The 14,073-nt window shown below is 39.9% G+C and overlaps 1 protein-coding gene across 1 annotated transcript in view; it reads left to right on the top strand.

The window, feature by feature from the left end:
* Positions 1 to 13,688, top strand: part of LOC140367116 (ras association domain-containing protein 8-like) — a 35,821-nt gene extending 22,133 nt beyond the window's left edge. Inside the window, exons 4-11 of the mRNA XM_072453451.1 lie at positions 3,151 to 3,331; positions 6,055 to 6,224; positions 7,477 to 7,706; positions 7,923 to 8,126; positions 8,206 to 8,280; positions 9,035 to 9,157; positions 9,773 to 9,899; positions 11,815 to 13,688. Of these exons, the coding sequence (XP_072309552.1) occupies positions 3,151 to 3,331; positions 6,055 to 6,224; positions 7,477 to 7,706; positions 7,923 to 8,126; positions 8,206 to 8,280; positions 9,035 to 9,157; positions 9,773 to 9,899; positions 11,815 to 11,930 (1,226 nt within the window). The 3' untranslated portion in view covers positions 11,931 to 13,688. The remainder of the gene's footprint in view (positions 1 to 3,150; positions 3,332 to 6,054; positions 6,225 to 7,476; positions 7,707 to 7,922; positions 8,127 to 8,205; positions 8,281 to 9,034; positions 9,158 to 9,772; positions 9,900 to 11,814) is intronic.
* Positions 13,689 to 14,073: the final 385 nt, after the last annotated feature.

Below are 14,073 nucleotides of genomic sequence, written 5' to 3' on the forward strand. Positions count from 1 at the left end.
GTAAAATGAGAAGTGATTTGAGGACACAGAGGTATTTTCCCGAGCTGGTGAAAGTAGATGAGTCATGCTGCGGACTTATTGACATGAGCTTTTGCAGGACGAGCTGCTTTTATCCGTCAATGTTGGGCTTTAATTAGACATATTGTACAGGCCGTTAAATCTATTAGAGCAAGTACAGCTTTTGCCAATGAGACTCCACTGTAATAAGCTGCACGGTTAGCACTTTCACCTCACAGCAAGAAGGTCCCAAGTTCAATTCTGTTTTCAGTTAAATATTGTATGTATTTTTAATTTATATTTAAAAAGTGCACTATGTAATTTATAATTTTTAAGGTGTCTTTGTATTTATTTATTTATTTGACAAGGACAATGCAATCATACATAGTTACAAAACAAAGCTTGTAGCCGATGTGATGCATACAAAGTTTATAGCCAATGCTAATTTTCAACTCCTGTCCCTGGTTGGGCTTTTCTAAATCCCCTAAAACATGAGATGCCAAAGCAGAGTTTCTGAGAGCAGGTTTAATGGCCGATTACAGTAAAACATAATGCATAACTGTCCTTTTAAACGTATATATTTTATTTATAGCACAAAAGTACCTTGAAAATCATGCATTCTGACTGTGAGCGCCTCTCCACAGACATGATCTGCTTGGCCTGGTGGCACTACAATGAAGTTTGATAAGTTTAATGCCAGACTGTGTAACACCCGGGCCAAGACCCTCCATCAGGAAAGTTACATAGTGCACTTTTAATACCCATTTTATCAAATATCCTTCACAGATCCTTAAGGCTTAAAACACGACAAACAGAACCAGCTCCTTTTATTCCTCACTTTCCTAATGCATTCCTTAATTTAAAAAGAAAAAACCTCCCCCTCCGCGGGTGGTCCCTATTTATCCCCCTGTAATAAGCTGCACGGTTAGCACTTTCGCCTCACAGCAAGAAGGTCCCAAGGTGGTCCCTATTTATCCCCCTTCAAGCTTGGGTCCTTTATTATTATTAATTTAATGGGACTTAATGGATTTCGAAATTTAATTTTTTTATTTTAAGAAAATTTACCTTCAGCTTTTATAAGAGAATTGTCAAACCCAACAAATGTTCATTTTAGTCTCAATCAGACCATCCTCCAACACCAGCTTTACTCATTCAAATATTTAACAAAGAAAATCAAGGCGGAATTTAAAGTAAATCAGGAAAAACCTACAGTCTCAGCTTCACAAAGAGTCCGGACGTTTGTTTGATCTCTAAAGGGTACAATATATCTGGTGTTACCAGACATGGACAAAAATTGTGTGCAGCCTCTTGAAGTTATATACATGGAGTCTGTACAACGTCAAAGCTAACACGTCATGGCAGCTAAATCTCCCACAATTCAACAGTGCCTTTCACATACAGCTAAAGCAGGAGTTATAGCCGTCCAGTGTCCTTTGTGTCGCTTTTGTCCCGGCGGAGACACTTTGATGGGAACGCCTGGGGAACAATGCCCTTCTTTTACAGCCTCTGTGTCAGAAATGTGTGGGTTTGAGTCCGTCTTTCCTCTTATCGTCTTGTGTACAGGCCGAAAACACATATATTCACTCATACTAAGCCGTGAACCCGTAACCCCGGCTTTTAAATGGTACAATCTGCATTTGTGCACTCGGATTTTCCCACTGTTGACTTGTAGGACTAGAAAGGAAGTCTGGATCTAGAGTGGGAGATGGCAAGAAGAATTTAGCTATGTTTAGGGTTATTGATGGTGTACTCTCATGACTTATATGCCTTTTGTTATTTCCATATAGGTCAATCAAAGTTTATTTATTAGTGGGTTTTTGATGGTGTTCTTTTGCAGAAGTTACTGCCACACTATATATTGTAAGTTGGCTTAAAACCTTTGTAATGGGTAGTAGAGTGAGGTGACTTTTATGGATGAGCAAGCAGCATGTTCATCAGTATTTAGTGCAGGGGTGTCCAAACTTTTTTTTATCAGAGGGCCGCATTTTGAAACTTATACAGAGCAGAGGGCCACAGATATAATATCCTAGAAATATAGGATAAAGTAGATATAGTATATTATAAAAGTATAGAATAATACACATATACAAATATAGTATTTGGATTAACGTCACCCTACACACCTTTAATAACGCTTGGAATGTTAATATTAGGTGTTTTAAATTATTTAGTTTTTTTAGTAAAAGTACTACTTTTTGTTGTTTAGGCCAACTAAGCAGGAAACCTGAGGGCCAACTTTGGACACCCCTGATTTAGTGGATAGTGTACAGCAACAAAAACATACATCAAAACACTGACATGTAAAGAAAAATATAAAATTATCATAATACATAATACATTTAATAATTTAAAAGATATATTTATATGCTCTATTTTTAACACAAATCATCACCAGACTCGTGCTGAGCATTTCTCCCTCAAATAACAATTAAAACAACTGTGTGTTCACATTAGCATGTCGGGGCAAGCTTGCTTTTGTTTTTCTCCCCATGGTAATAATTTCCTCTGCTGCCTGTAGATGGCGTCTAACACAAATCCCTATGAGGGAACGCCTGATTGATGTAAAGTAATGTTTGGCTTTTATCATTTTAAGTTCTAAAACATGAGATGCCAAAGAAAAGATACTCAAGAGCATTTTTAAAGGACAATGAAAATGCAAATAATGCATAATATGTGTCCTTTTACTTGCTGTTGTATGTTAAAGTGTCTCTGACAGGTTGTACGACTCAGTTAAGATAAATATATTTAGAATTTTGCTTAAAAATTATAAAAATGTTATCACAGAATAGCACATTCTGTTTGTAATTGATGACATCACACTAGGAAATTAGCCAGCAAACACTAGGAAAAAAATATATGCAAGTACCTTTTATTTAGTTGAATTAATGTTTCAAAAGTATTTTATTTTTTTATTTTGTGTAAATTATGCATCAACTTTGACTGGAATGAGTGTCCCCAGTGTGATGTCACTTCTTGTCACTTCTTGTCACTTCTTGTCATTTCCTACATTTTTCTCCACAAATACCAACTTGATTTGTGTAACTATCATTTATCCGTATAACAGCTATAGATACACCAAATATAGTCAAAATTAGAAAATTTTAAAAACTTGTCATACGCACTTTAAAGCTTAAATACTTGTCTGTTTCCCAGGGCGGACCGGTCGCTACACTCTGATAGAGAAATGGCGGGACACGGAGCGCCACCTGTCGCCGCAGGAGTTTCCTGTGGTGTCGCTGAACAAGTGGGGACAATATGCCAGTGACGTGCAGCTCATCCTCCAGAGGACTGGGCCGTCTCTCAGCGAACGCCCCACGTCTGACTTCACGGCCAGGTGGGAGGAGCTTTACTGTCAGTGTAGGAGAGCCGTTTGAAGGGCAGTTGTCGGCCATTTTGACAAAAGATTTTAAAGCAAAAACATTTTGATCTTATTAAATGTCTTCGTTAAACCCCTGTCAAGGTTGAATAAGTATTTTTGGGGTGTTTGAAGTGTCCGTCATGGCCAATGTTCCCTCTTATTTTGTAGGCCGTGGCGCGGTCAAATGGTCCAGCAGTTTCAGGAGCCGCGGCAGTGCCATATAGCCTCATGGCTAACCCTGACCCTGACCCTGACCCTGACCCTAACCCTGACCCTGACCCTAACCCGGCGCGGTCTAAAACGGCGCAGTCAAATATCCCCGCAGTTTCAGGAGCCGCAGCACAAAATAATATGGCAGTTTCGGCCACGCGCCGCGGCTCAGTAGACACTCTCAATTTTGTATGTGTCTGGGCAAACACACTAGCTCTCTGGGCACACCGAGGACCACAGTGAGCAACATCAGAGGTGCACGCTGTGGCCACGCGGCACGCCTGTTCAAAACCTTGCATCATAGCAAGTTACATTAAAATAATCAAATTAGAGCAGCAATTTTTATTAGTTTACTTTTATTACAAGAAATTAGGCCCACTTAAAATGAAAAATACAAAAATCCTGTTGTTCATGAGATTTATAGTCGTTATATGTGAGAGTCCTGCTTTGGCCTGGCTATTGTCCAGTGGCACAAGCCATTCCATCCTAAAAGAACCGCATTTCTTTTTTACTTTGGTTTGGTGAGTGGATGTGTCCCAGGCGCTGCCCGTTCGTTTTGCCATGATAAGGGGTTGCGTCTTTTAACTCTGCCGCATTATTGTTAGCTAGCGAACCTGCAAGGTGCGTATGGGCAGGGCACGTATGCACTATCAATGCTATGATTGGCTGTGTAGCGTATGTAAACCGTATTGTATCATTGGCTGGACAGGTGTTACTGACAGGTGTCCAGCCAATGATACATACAGCGCTCCTGAATAAAAGTCGCGCACACTATATTTACGAAGAAAATAGAACTTGTCCATATACGGGCCGCAACTGTCAATAAACCGCAGGTGCCCACGTTGCAACATGAGATATGTAACATGATATTTACCCAAAAATAAACGCGGTAGTGATGCGTCTTTTGAACCGGGGCGCGTGGCGCACCCGCGGTCCGCTGCGCTGCCGGACTATCTAGACTAATATCTCAGTGAATATGAGTCTGATTGTAATAAAATACGCAGCGTTTTGAAACTAAAAATATAGAGAACACGAGTTACACGACGTGTCCCCTGGACAGTGCTCCTACTGTCCACTAGAGTCTTCTACAGTGTCAAACGCTTGCGTTTCATTCTAGATTGCTCCCGGTGGCCGTTTGGTGATTAGATTAGATTAGGTCTAATATTACATATGAATTAATAGGTTTATGGTGAATACAATTTTCTGCACTCCATAGATTTTCTTCTGCGCGCACTATGTGCGTGCAGTGCGCAATTGCGCAGGCTAGAGGAAACAGTGGTCATGGCCCCCTATTGTCCAGTCCAAGCCAGACTTTTTGCCGATATCGACTTAAAGACGACTCCCCTGAGAAACCCTGGCTCTTTTATATATATATATATATATATATGGCAGTGTGAAATGTTGCTGTGTGTGATTATACTGTCTTTTAATGAGAAAGAAAGAAAAAATGTGAAGCACCACCGAGCCTGCATGACTGATATATAATGTAAAGCTTTTGATGTAACGTCGGAACTGTAATTACCACTTTGAGTGGTTTATGTGCAGATTGCCTGTTACAACAGTTTGACCAAGGCAGCACAGACAAGTATTTGTCTATTGACCTGAAAACCGCTCCAGACTGCTTCGGTGTCTGGAAGAATAGACCTCCTTCTTTAGACCTCCACTGGACCCGAAATCTCCTTGCTCCGAGATCAGGGGCAGACACATGATGCAGTGACTGGAATTAGGTGTTAGGTTCGACTAAAGGAATTCTTGATCGTCTGCCGATCGATCAATGAACTAAAAGAATGGAAAAGGTTCTCAAAACTTTTCAGCATGTGTCTGTCCAAAACTGCCCTCTAGGGATGACAAGAATATTAGGCTAATCGATAATCGTGATTATTCTGGTCACAATGTAATTGTCAGAACCAAAAAAATAATAATCGTGACAATTTTAGAAGCCAAATTAAGTCAGTAAAATGTAAATAACTAATAATCTGGCTGTTTTTTTAACATTCATCTTCTCTTTCAGAAAATTGAATTTCGTAAAGCCAGTCCCAAACTTGAGGAACAGTAACATGCCAGACCACGAGAATGAAAGAAAGTTAAAGATTTCACCAACGTTTCATAATCTCAATAATCGTGAATAATCGTTAAATTGTAATGTTAAAATTGGATATCGTGACATCCCTAGTGCCATCACAAGACTACAAGCGCATATTTACAGAAGAAACTGTGTATTTAATCTTAAGCGAGCTAACTCCAAGCCTTCTCGTTTCATTGTTGTCCATATCTACTAGTCTATATGCGTCTATACACTGTCTATCAACCGATGAATCAGCTTAACGAGGCCCTTATTGTAATCACTTGTGGGACCCGAACCTCACATAAATCTGGAGTTCGTCTCTTAGACTAATGCGTTATAATTCTAATCCTGTAGAAGATCTCACGTTCCTCTAACTCTGAAATCACATTTATAAACTCGAACCTGACGTTGTCCTTTGCTGCAGGATCCCAGAGAGAGGCTTTTATCGCCAGAGCCTGCCGCCGCTCGCCAAGCTCCGCCCCTTCGCCACAGAGCGCTCCCTCAGACGCAAAGAGCCCAAACGCAAGTCCCTCACCTTCAGCGGTGGGGCCCGGGGCCTCAGGGAGATCTTCGGGAAGAGCAAAGACTCGGAAGGTAAAACACACAGACGCTGCACTAGAAACACACAACGTTGACAGGAAAAGTGTTTGCAGACAAGTTTATTCTCAAGTTCCAAATGGGGTTTAGACAAGTTAATTGATTAATTGCTAGTTTAGGAATTAAATAATTGTCATCTGGACTATTCAAGAGAAGGTTTCAAACGGAAGCTGCAATTACATTAAAATGACACTGGAAACATACATTTACTATGTCCTCGGGCGGCATTACTTTCGGCTGATCTAGGTCAAATATTCAATCTTTCACAATCAAAACAAGTAATCTATTAATAGAGTAGAATTGAATAGATGCCAGATTAATCAATTCTTAAAATAATCTTTAGTTGCAGCCCAAATTCCAAGTAAGTGACAAAAATGACTGCACTTTTGCCGTTGTGAAGGATTAAAAAAACGTATATATATTTTAGATAGCTTTTTAATTTTTTTAATTTATTTTTGCGGGTCAGCTTAGAGATAATTTCAAAATGAATTATTCTATCTTTCGAATGGTGAAAAGTACTCTGCCTACGTACATGAAAACGCATGAATTCTCAAAAGTAAACCCTTTATAAACATGCACGTCCTACGGCTAAGGGATCTTCTCAAAATAGGTTGAAGCTGAAAAGACGTAATTTTTTTCGCCTCTCTCTGGACCCCCTCCCCCCCTCAAAAGACGAAAGACTGGCTTGATGTTAACGCGTTGATAAAAGAATAGTAGCTTGATAGACCCTGCTCACCTTTAGTCCCTGAACATCCTTTGGTATGTTTATCAGTAGAAGTTATGAATTCTCCAAATAATGTTGCGCATGTTTGTTTACTCAATCCACATGGTCCACGCCGCGGTGCGCCGTCCCCCCCCCGTACGCACTCCCCGTGCATTTCAAAACAATTACTGCCACAACGATGTATTGAAGCTTCAAAGCAACAAGAAGACGAAAATGTAGGTGTCCCCCCCTCCTCGCTCCTTCCTCGCTCCCCCGTCAGCAGCAGACTTGTTTACAAAAGCTAAAACAGCCGTACTGCAGACTTTATTGACGTGTGAAATGAAAAGAGCAAAGCACCCAGAGATCACCTGTGTGTGCTGTTTGTAAAGCGAGTTTTAAACCTGAATTATTTATTTTCTTCAAATAGTGCGACTAAAATATCATTTTGTGGGAGTGTTAAAAATTCATACAAAGTGTTATACGAGTTGAACATGTTATCTTCTGTTTTAAATACATTCCATTCTTCTCTTTCCCTACCTGTTTCAGCCAAGCAGACGCAGCAGCGCGGGGTGAACCTGAACTTGAGCCGGGTGCTGGGGGGCAGTGGTTTGTCCTCTCTTGGGGGAAGTGGGGTGTCCTCGGCCCCCGTCAGCCCATCTCGTGAGCTGAGTCGCCTGGTGCAGCGGCAGAGGGAGAGGCTGCAGGCGCTGGAGGGTCGACTGCAGGGCTGTGAGGACGAGCTGCGGGACTGTGAGGATGCCATTGCAGACGGACAGGTCAGAGCTGGAGTCGGCCTTTAGTGACAATATTTAGATTGTCTGGATTCTCCATGTGTTCTGTACAAAACATACTGTGTGTCAGCACTGCATTGATTAAATGTAATTTCAAATCTTGAGTCACAGGAACAGAAGAAACTGACTTCATGTGCTTTATTTATGTCATAGACTTTGAAAGTGAATGGTCACTGATGTGTATGATTTCCTGTTTTTCAGCAGGAGAACCTGGAGGAGGACCTATCTCACCTGGAGCAGCAGCTGAGGAGCACCTCAGTGGAGCTGGAGGAAGAGTACCTCTGGGAACACGAGCTTCAAATGGAGCAGGAAACCGAACAGAAGCTCTGCATGCAACTCACAGAGCTTCAGAGCAGAGTGAGCGACTGTGAGGCCAAGCTGAAGGAGTACCTCACACACATACAGGTGAGAGCACCTCAGGTACAGGTGAGAGCACCTCACTTACAGAGCATGACAGTATTTGTATATTTCCTGTTGTTCTCAGACTCTGGAGACGAGCCTTGATCAGGAGCGACAGCAGCATGAAGCTGAGCTCAATCAGAAACTCAATGAAGAAGAGGTAAAAACGTACACAACTCAATCTTTTAACTTTTGTTCAAACACAGGTTAAACTGCTCATTTCACATCGAAGTTCTGGTGTAAAACTGATCAAACTTGTCATATTCATCTCGCTAACAGAACTCTATTAGTACGTAATAAGATTAGGTCTTTACTTTACAAATCCACTTTTAGTTTCTGTGAACTTTGTCAAACACCATCCAGAGTCTTGCGCACACATCAAACTTTGAATCATTTATTTCTCTTCAAACAGACAATAATCAGTGCTCTCCAAGTTTAAGCTTTACTTTGCAGGATTCTCATCAAACATTTATCTAATCTTTGTGCAGTGAAACCTCCCTGACCCTTTAAGTCCACACAATCACATCTTGCGCTTTGGATGTTGATAAAAGATGTGACAAACTCAATGGTCCTCAGGCTCTGATCAAATCTGTTTAAATGACCAGATTCAATATTTTAAAATGTGGGGTAAAAACAATTATTATATGTACATCTTTATTTTATTATTTGGCAATGTAAACCTGAATATTCATCTAAAAGAACACAAATAATAAAGTATGATATGATATAAACACAAGATGTCAAAGTAAAGATACTCAAGAGCAAGTTTAAAGGCCAACAACAGAAAAATGATGCTAAATGTAAAGCTGGGGGAAAAAAACAGCTCTTGAAATTAACTTTTGCATAATTTGCCTCCTTTTAGTTTTGAGTGAACAATTGACTCGGTGAAAAGATGTTTCCCGTTTGTTCCTCAGGCCCAGGTTCAGCTGGAGATGGTTTGCTCTGAGCTGGAGGCGCAAAGCCAGAACTCGTCCAGATTGGAGAGGAGCTGCAGAGCCCTGGAGAGCGCCCTCTGCCAGGCCAGCAGGAAAATACAGGTCTGGACTCAGGATCCAAAAACCAAGGCATAGAACAAACAGATAAAACTAGTTCTATCTTTCAAGTATGATTTCTTTTTTTTTTTTTTTTTTAAATAAACTATCATGTTTTTTGAGTAAAAGATTGAAATGAATCTATTTACAAAGTACAAGTACTGAACAAGGATTAAACAAGGACAAACTAGACTATCTCAAGACAAAATCGTCCTAATTTTGGTCCCAACTAGGAACTAAACATGCCTAAACCAGGACTATCTTTGATCAAAGCTAAACTAGTCTCAAGTGAATAAGAACAAGAGGGCATTCAGCAGGAACGAAGCAGACCATCCCTCCAGTGATCCATACTTCCATTTTGAATAAGACTTTGAAGTATCTGAATTTAACTTCAATCCTCTTTCAGTAAAAGATTTATTAATGAGGGAAAGAGCTCAAAAGTTGTTTTGCCGGCTGCCTCTTCACAGCGGAAGAAGAGAAGGCTGAGCTCATGTAGCGCTTTAATCTGTCGTTCAGTCTGGGGATGTGCCCGGATACGAGTCAAAATGAATTCAGAAGATCTACCTCGATTTAGCTCATTCAAGTTAATTTACTGGCCTCACTAACCCGTCTGTGCCTCAGGAGAAGGAGCAGGAGCTGGAGCAGTTGACCAAAGAGCTACGACAAGTGAACCTCCAGCAGTTCATCCAGCAGACGGGGACCAAGGTGACGGTGCTGCCCGCCCAGAGCGCACCGGAGACGGGCAACGGCAAGTGCACACCGCCCCTCTAACGTTATAAAGGACATATTATGCAAAGCCAACTTCAATGAGCTTTTAACCTTGCTACAGCAGCGTTTCCTCGTCATTGATTCCTGCATGTTTGAGTAACTCTGTGTAGTCGTGCAAATGTCCTGTTTTCCTGCCCACATCTCTTCTCGTCTTTCATCTGTTATGATGAAATGACACTTTTACTTTTCGATCTGTTTCTTTTACAAACACATTTTAGATCAATAATGCGGTTTACAATGACAATCCACTCAATACTATGTGCCTGAAAAAAGCACAATATGTCCCTCACAAACTTTCTTTTTTTTTGCTATTTCATTTTTTATTAAAACATAGACAAAATATATAAAAAATTAGAAGAAGAAAAAACTCAGAAAAACCCTCAAAGAATGAGCTGGACCAGGAGGAACACAAGGGAAATAAAGCAATAAAAGTAGAAAATATTGGAGTGGCATCAAAAAAAGGGGAAAAAAGAAGAAGAATTGGAGCATATAAAGTTCAGAATAATTCCCATTGTTTTTTTAAATGATCTATTTCCAAGTCCTTGGATGAGGTTCGGAGGTCAGATCCATGGAGAGGGTTATGCACTGACAGTGTGAGTGGCAGAATTAAGGGCACCTGATAAAATGTGTTTCTTTCTTGAATCCGTTTAAGAGCGTGCGATCCCAAAGTCTGCATCAGTGATAAACGTGACGTAGCTGCAGTTTCACAGTTTTCTACAACTGTTTACTGGATTTTTCTTCTTTTAAATGTTAGATACACACTAAATATTTAGCCAGAGTTGAAGACCTTTATATATTTTTGTCATTAGCCTTTCACATTTTGTTTCAATCCAAGCAAAGCCATCATATCTCCATGAAGCTGTTTTGAAAGTCCCATAAATGTGCTACATCATATTTACAGTTGAAATATTATAAGTTTAAAAAGTTATGTTGTATAGCAAATGAAATGTCTGTCTACTAGAGCTTGGAATCACAGGGTCCCTCACAATTCGATACGATACACAATACTTCAGCTCACGATAAGATAATATCGCGATTTTTAGATGCATCGATATATCGCTCGTGTTATCCACGACAGGTCACTATTTTTTAAAGAATCCAATACATTTGAACAACATTTTACTTTGTTAAAATATGACCTGCCCAAAATCAAAATTTAAAAACACCCATTTTAATCATCAAACTGTCAAAATGTTAAATTTTATGCATAAACAAGTTTCCTTTCATAAACGAGCAACCAAATTGTAGTCACAAAATAATTCAGGAAATGTTACCAAAAATGACTCATGGCGATATATCGATACAGCTGCCCACGATATCGATACTGTTTCACAAAATGTATTATCGCCATGTATCGATAATTCACTATTGTGGCACGTTCATACTGTTTACTGGACAAACGTTTTCAGAATAAAGACGTTTCGCCAGTCAGTTCTTCAGCTCATCTGACCTCTTCAAGTTTGTTTAATGCTTTTATGATGGATTCTTTTTTACTTTGCACTGCTGGAATAGAATGGTTCCTCTCTCTGTCTGAAGGAGAAGGAAAAGCCCACAGGAGATGAGATTTAGCACTTTAACTAAACAACTAAACTCAGTGATTAATTCAACTGCATTCTGAGTTATTGTCCATTTTTTTGTCTCATCGTGTCAAATGTAATGCTATTTCAAGGACGCCGCTCACCACTGTGACTAATGCAGGTGGCTCAAGCTTTTCCACAGTGCCCCCTTGTGGTCGAGACAGACAACAGTACAAATGACCCTTCTCTTTTATCTAGCTCAGAATAACAAAGACATACGTTTCTCTCTTGCTATTTTTAACAGAAACACATACATTTTTAGAGCTTTCTCTGTTTTTATCTCATATTAAAAGTGTTTTTATTCTCTCTTTATAACAGAGGAAGAGTGTGGCTCTCTGAAGCTCCTGGGCTCGTCTCGTCTCTTGCCCACGGACCTGCGAACGCTTCAGAGCCCCGTCTCCACCAGCTTCAACCCTGAAGGCATCTACGTCTGACCCGCCGTGGTCCCCGAGGCGTTTGGGGGGGACGTCACGCTGCTCTCCCCTCTGTTCTGTGCCAATGGAAAACCTTTTAACACTCTACTCCAGCTCCGCAAATGTGACATAAGGAGCCTCTGAAAAACTATCCCGAGGAGGCTAAGAGAGACTTTTGTTTAGCCTAAAGGAGATTCACGCTCAAGGTTAAAGTAAAGTCCGCACTGAGTAATGCTGGGTCGACCTGTCAGGAGCAATGGGCGACCTTTGGGATGCAACGATACAGTTTTGTCATGATTTGATTCATTTTAGTTTAGTTTATTTCAAAGGGAACATGCACAGCAGCCTTAATCAAAGAAAACAGTGACGAGATGCTTTGTACCAGACTCGACCGCTCAGAGCTTATCAGTTCCATTCTGTTATAGATTTGGAAGAAAACTCAAGTCTAAAAAAATCCTAAAAGTTTCCCAATTTTCATATTATTTTTCTGCTAATTAGAACCTATTTGATATAAACTTGAAACAGAACAATACATTTCAGCATGACAGCTGTAAGTCACTCTATATGTGAGTTAATGATTTACAGCTTGTGTAAGAATTTCGCGTTCTAAAGGAGAACTCTCTTTTCTTCTTTTTGATCACTGAAATGATAAAATGTTCCTGATAAAACACAGCGTTTACCTTAATTTGTGTGTGAATTGCGAGCGCCTTTATTTATTGACATGTAAAGCCAAAAGAGTTTTTCAAGTTTCATATTTTTGTCACTCCTGGGTCAATCACTGTTGGATGAAAAGTGACTTAAAAACAACCCCCCCTCTATTTCAATATTATAGCTGTAAACCTCTAGGAGCTGATTACTTCCTGTAGCTTTTCCTTTCCAAATCAAAATAAACACAACACGAGCGTACACGAGTACTGAACAGTGACACCAGAACTGTCGGAGTATTGTTGCATCCCGAGTGATTTCAACACTCGCACGTCTGGAGATCTTGAGCTTGGTCAGGAGTAACTGGACGATTGGCCTTTTGTACATGGTGCAAGTGCAGGGATAACATGCAAACTCCACGCAGAGAGGTCCCTCACAACACGGGTGTCGAAACCAGGGAGCTTCTCACTGTGTGGCAAATGTCCCGCCCCTAAGCCACCATGATGTCAGAATTCATGAACATTATCACAGACAAATCACAGACTCTAAAAACCAGCATTCACCAATTTGTGTTTTTGATGCAATGGAGAAACCTTACAAGCGCACTACGTAACTTCTCCGGGAGTTCGCCCCCTGGAATGTTCCACAGTACGGCAATAAATGTATCTTATCTTGGAGTCCTTCATTTTCAACCTTTTTATTGCTTGAAAAATAACAACGTTCTTACTGTGAGCGAGGTCGTATCCTCAGGTTCAATGCAACACTCAGATTTGAATCAGAAAAGGTTTGTTGCCATTGTCAATGAACAAAATTCACAAATATAGGAACATGCTTTGGTGATTCGGTGCAACATAAAACAATGAACAATTAAAAAAACAAGATGTATAGAACCAAAAAGGGCATGCATTGAAGAAAATCAATTTAAATGTCTCATAAAATATACAGTTAAACTGCAGAACGTTCCAGGCAAAGCAATAGCACCTCCACGGAGAGAAGTTACATAGCACACCTTTAAGACAATTGTTGATCTGTGTGCAAAGGTATAAATGTAAAACATGTGCAATGACTACAGCCATATGCGATTGCCTTTTGGTGTCAAAAACCAGAGGAAGTTGACAATGTGAAAAGAAAAGGTGGGCGAAAATTACATTTTTGTTTGTTTGATTTTTTTTAAATATCTTGGTTAATTTTTAGAGATTTAACTGTAAAAAATATATATTAACAACAACAGTACAGAAAAATATATCTTTCAGTTGTTTGATTGCCATGGTTAAGTCTTATCTCGATATTCTTTGGTTTCTAATATTACTTTCAAAACCTTTATTACACTGCAGAAAATGACTAATGACAAGAGTTAAGATGACTTAAATTCAGTCTGTTCAACTAGTTTGGATTTATTTACTTGTTGCTTTGTCAGTACATACAACACACTTTACCTGCAAATGGAGATAAGATATATTTTACCCAGTCAAGTTGCAGATTTTCAATTCATGATATTTATATTTCAATCCATGTTACC

The sequence above is a fragment of the Eucyclogobius newberryi genome, unplaced genomic scaffold, assembly GCF_026437365.1.
Source record: "Eucyclogobius newberryi isolate DKJ021-1_F unplaced genomic scaffold, fEucNew1.0.hap1 SCAF_2, whole genome shotgun sequence".
NCBI classification, from domain to species: Eukaryota; Metazoa; Chordata; class Actinopteri; order Gobiiformes; family Gobiidae; genus Eucyclogobius; species Eucyclogobius newberryi.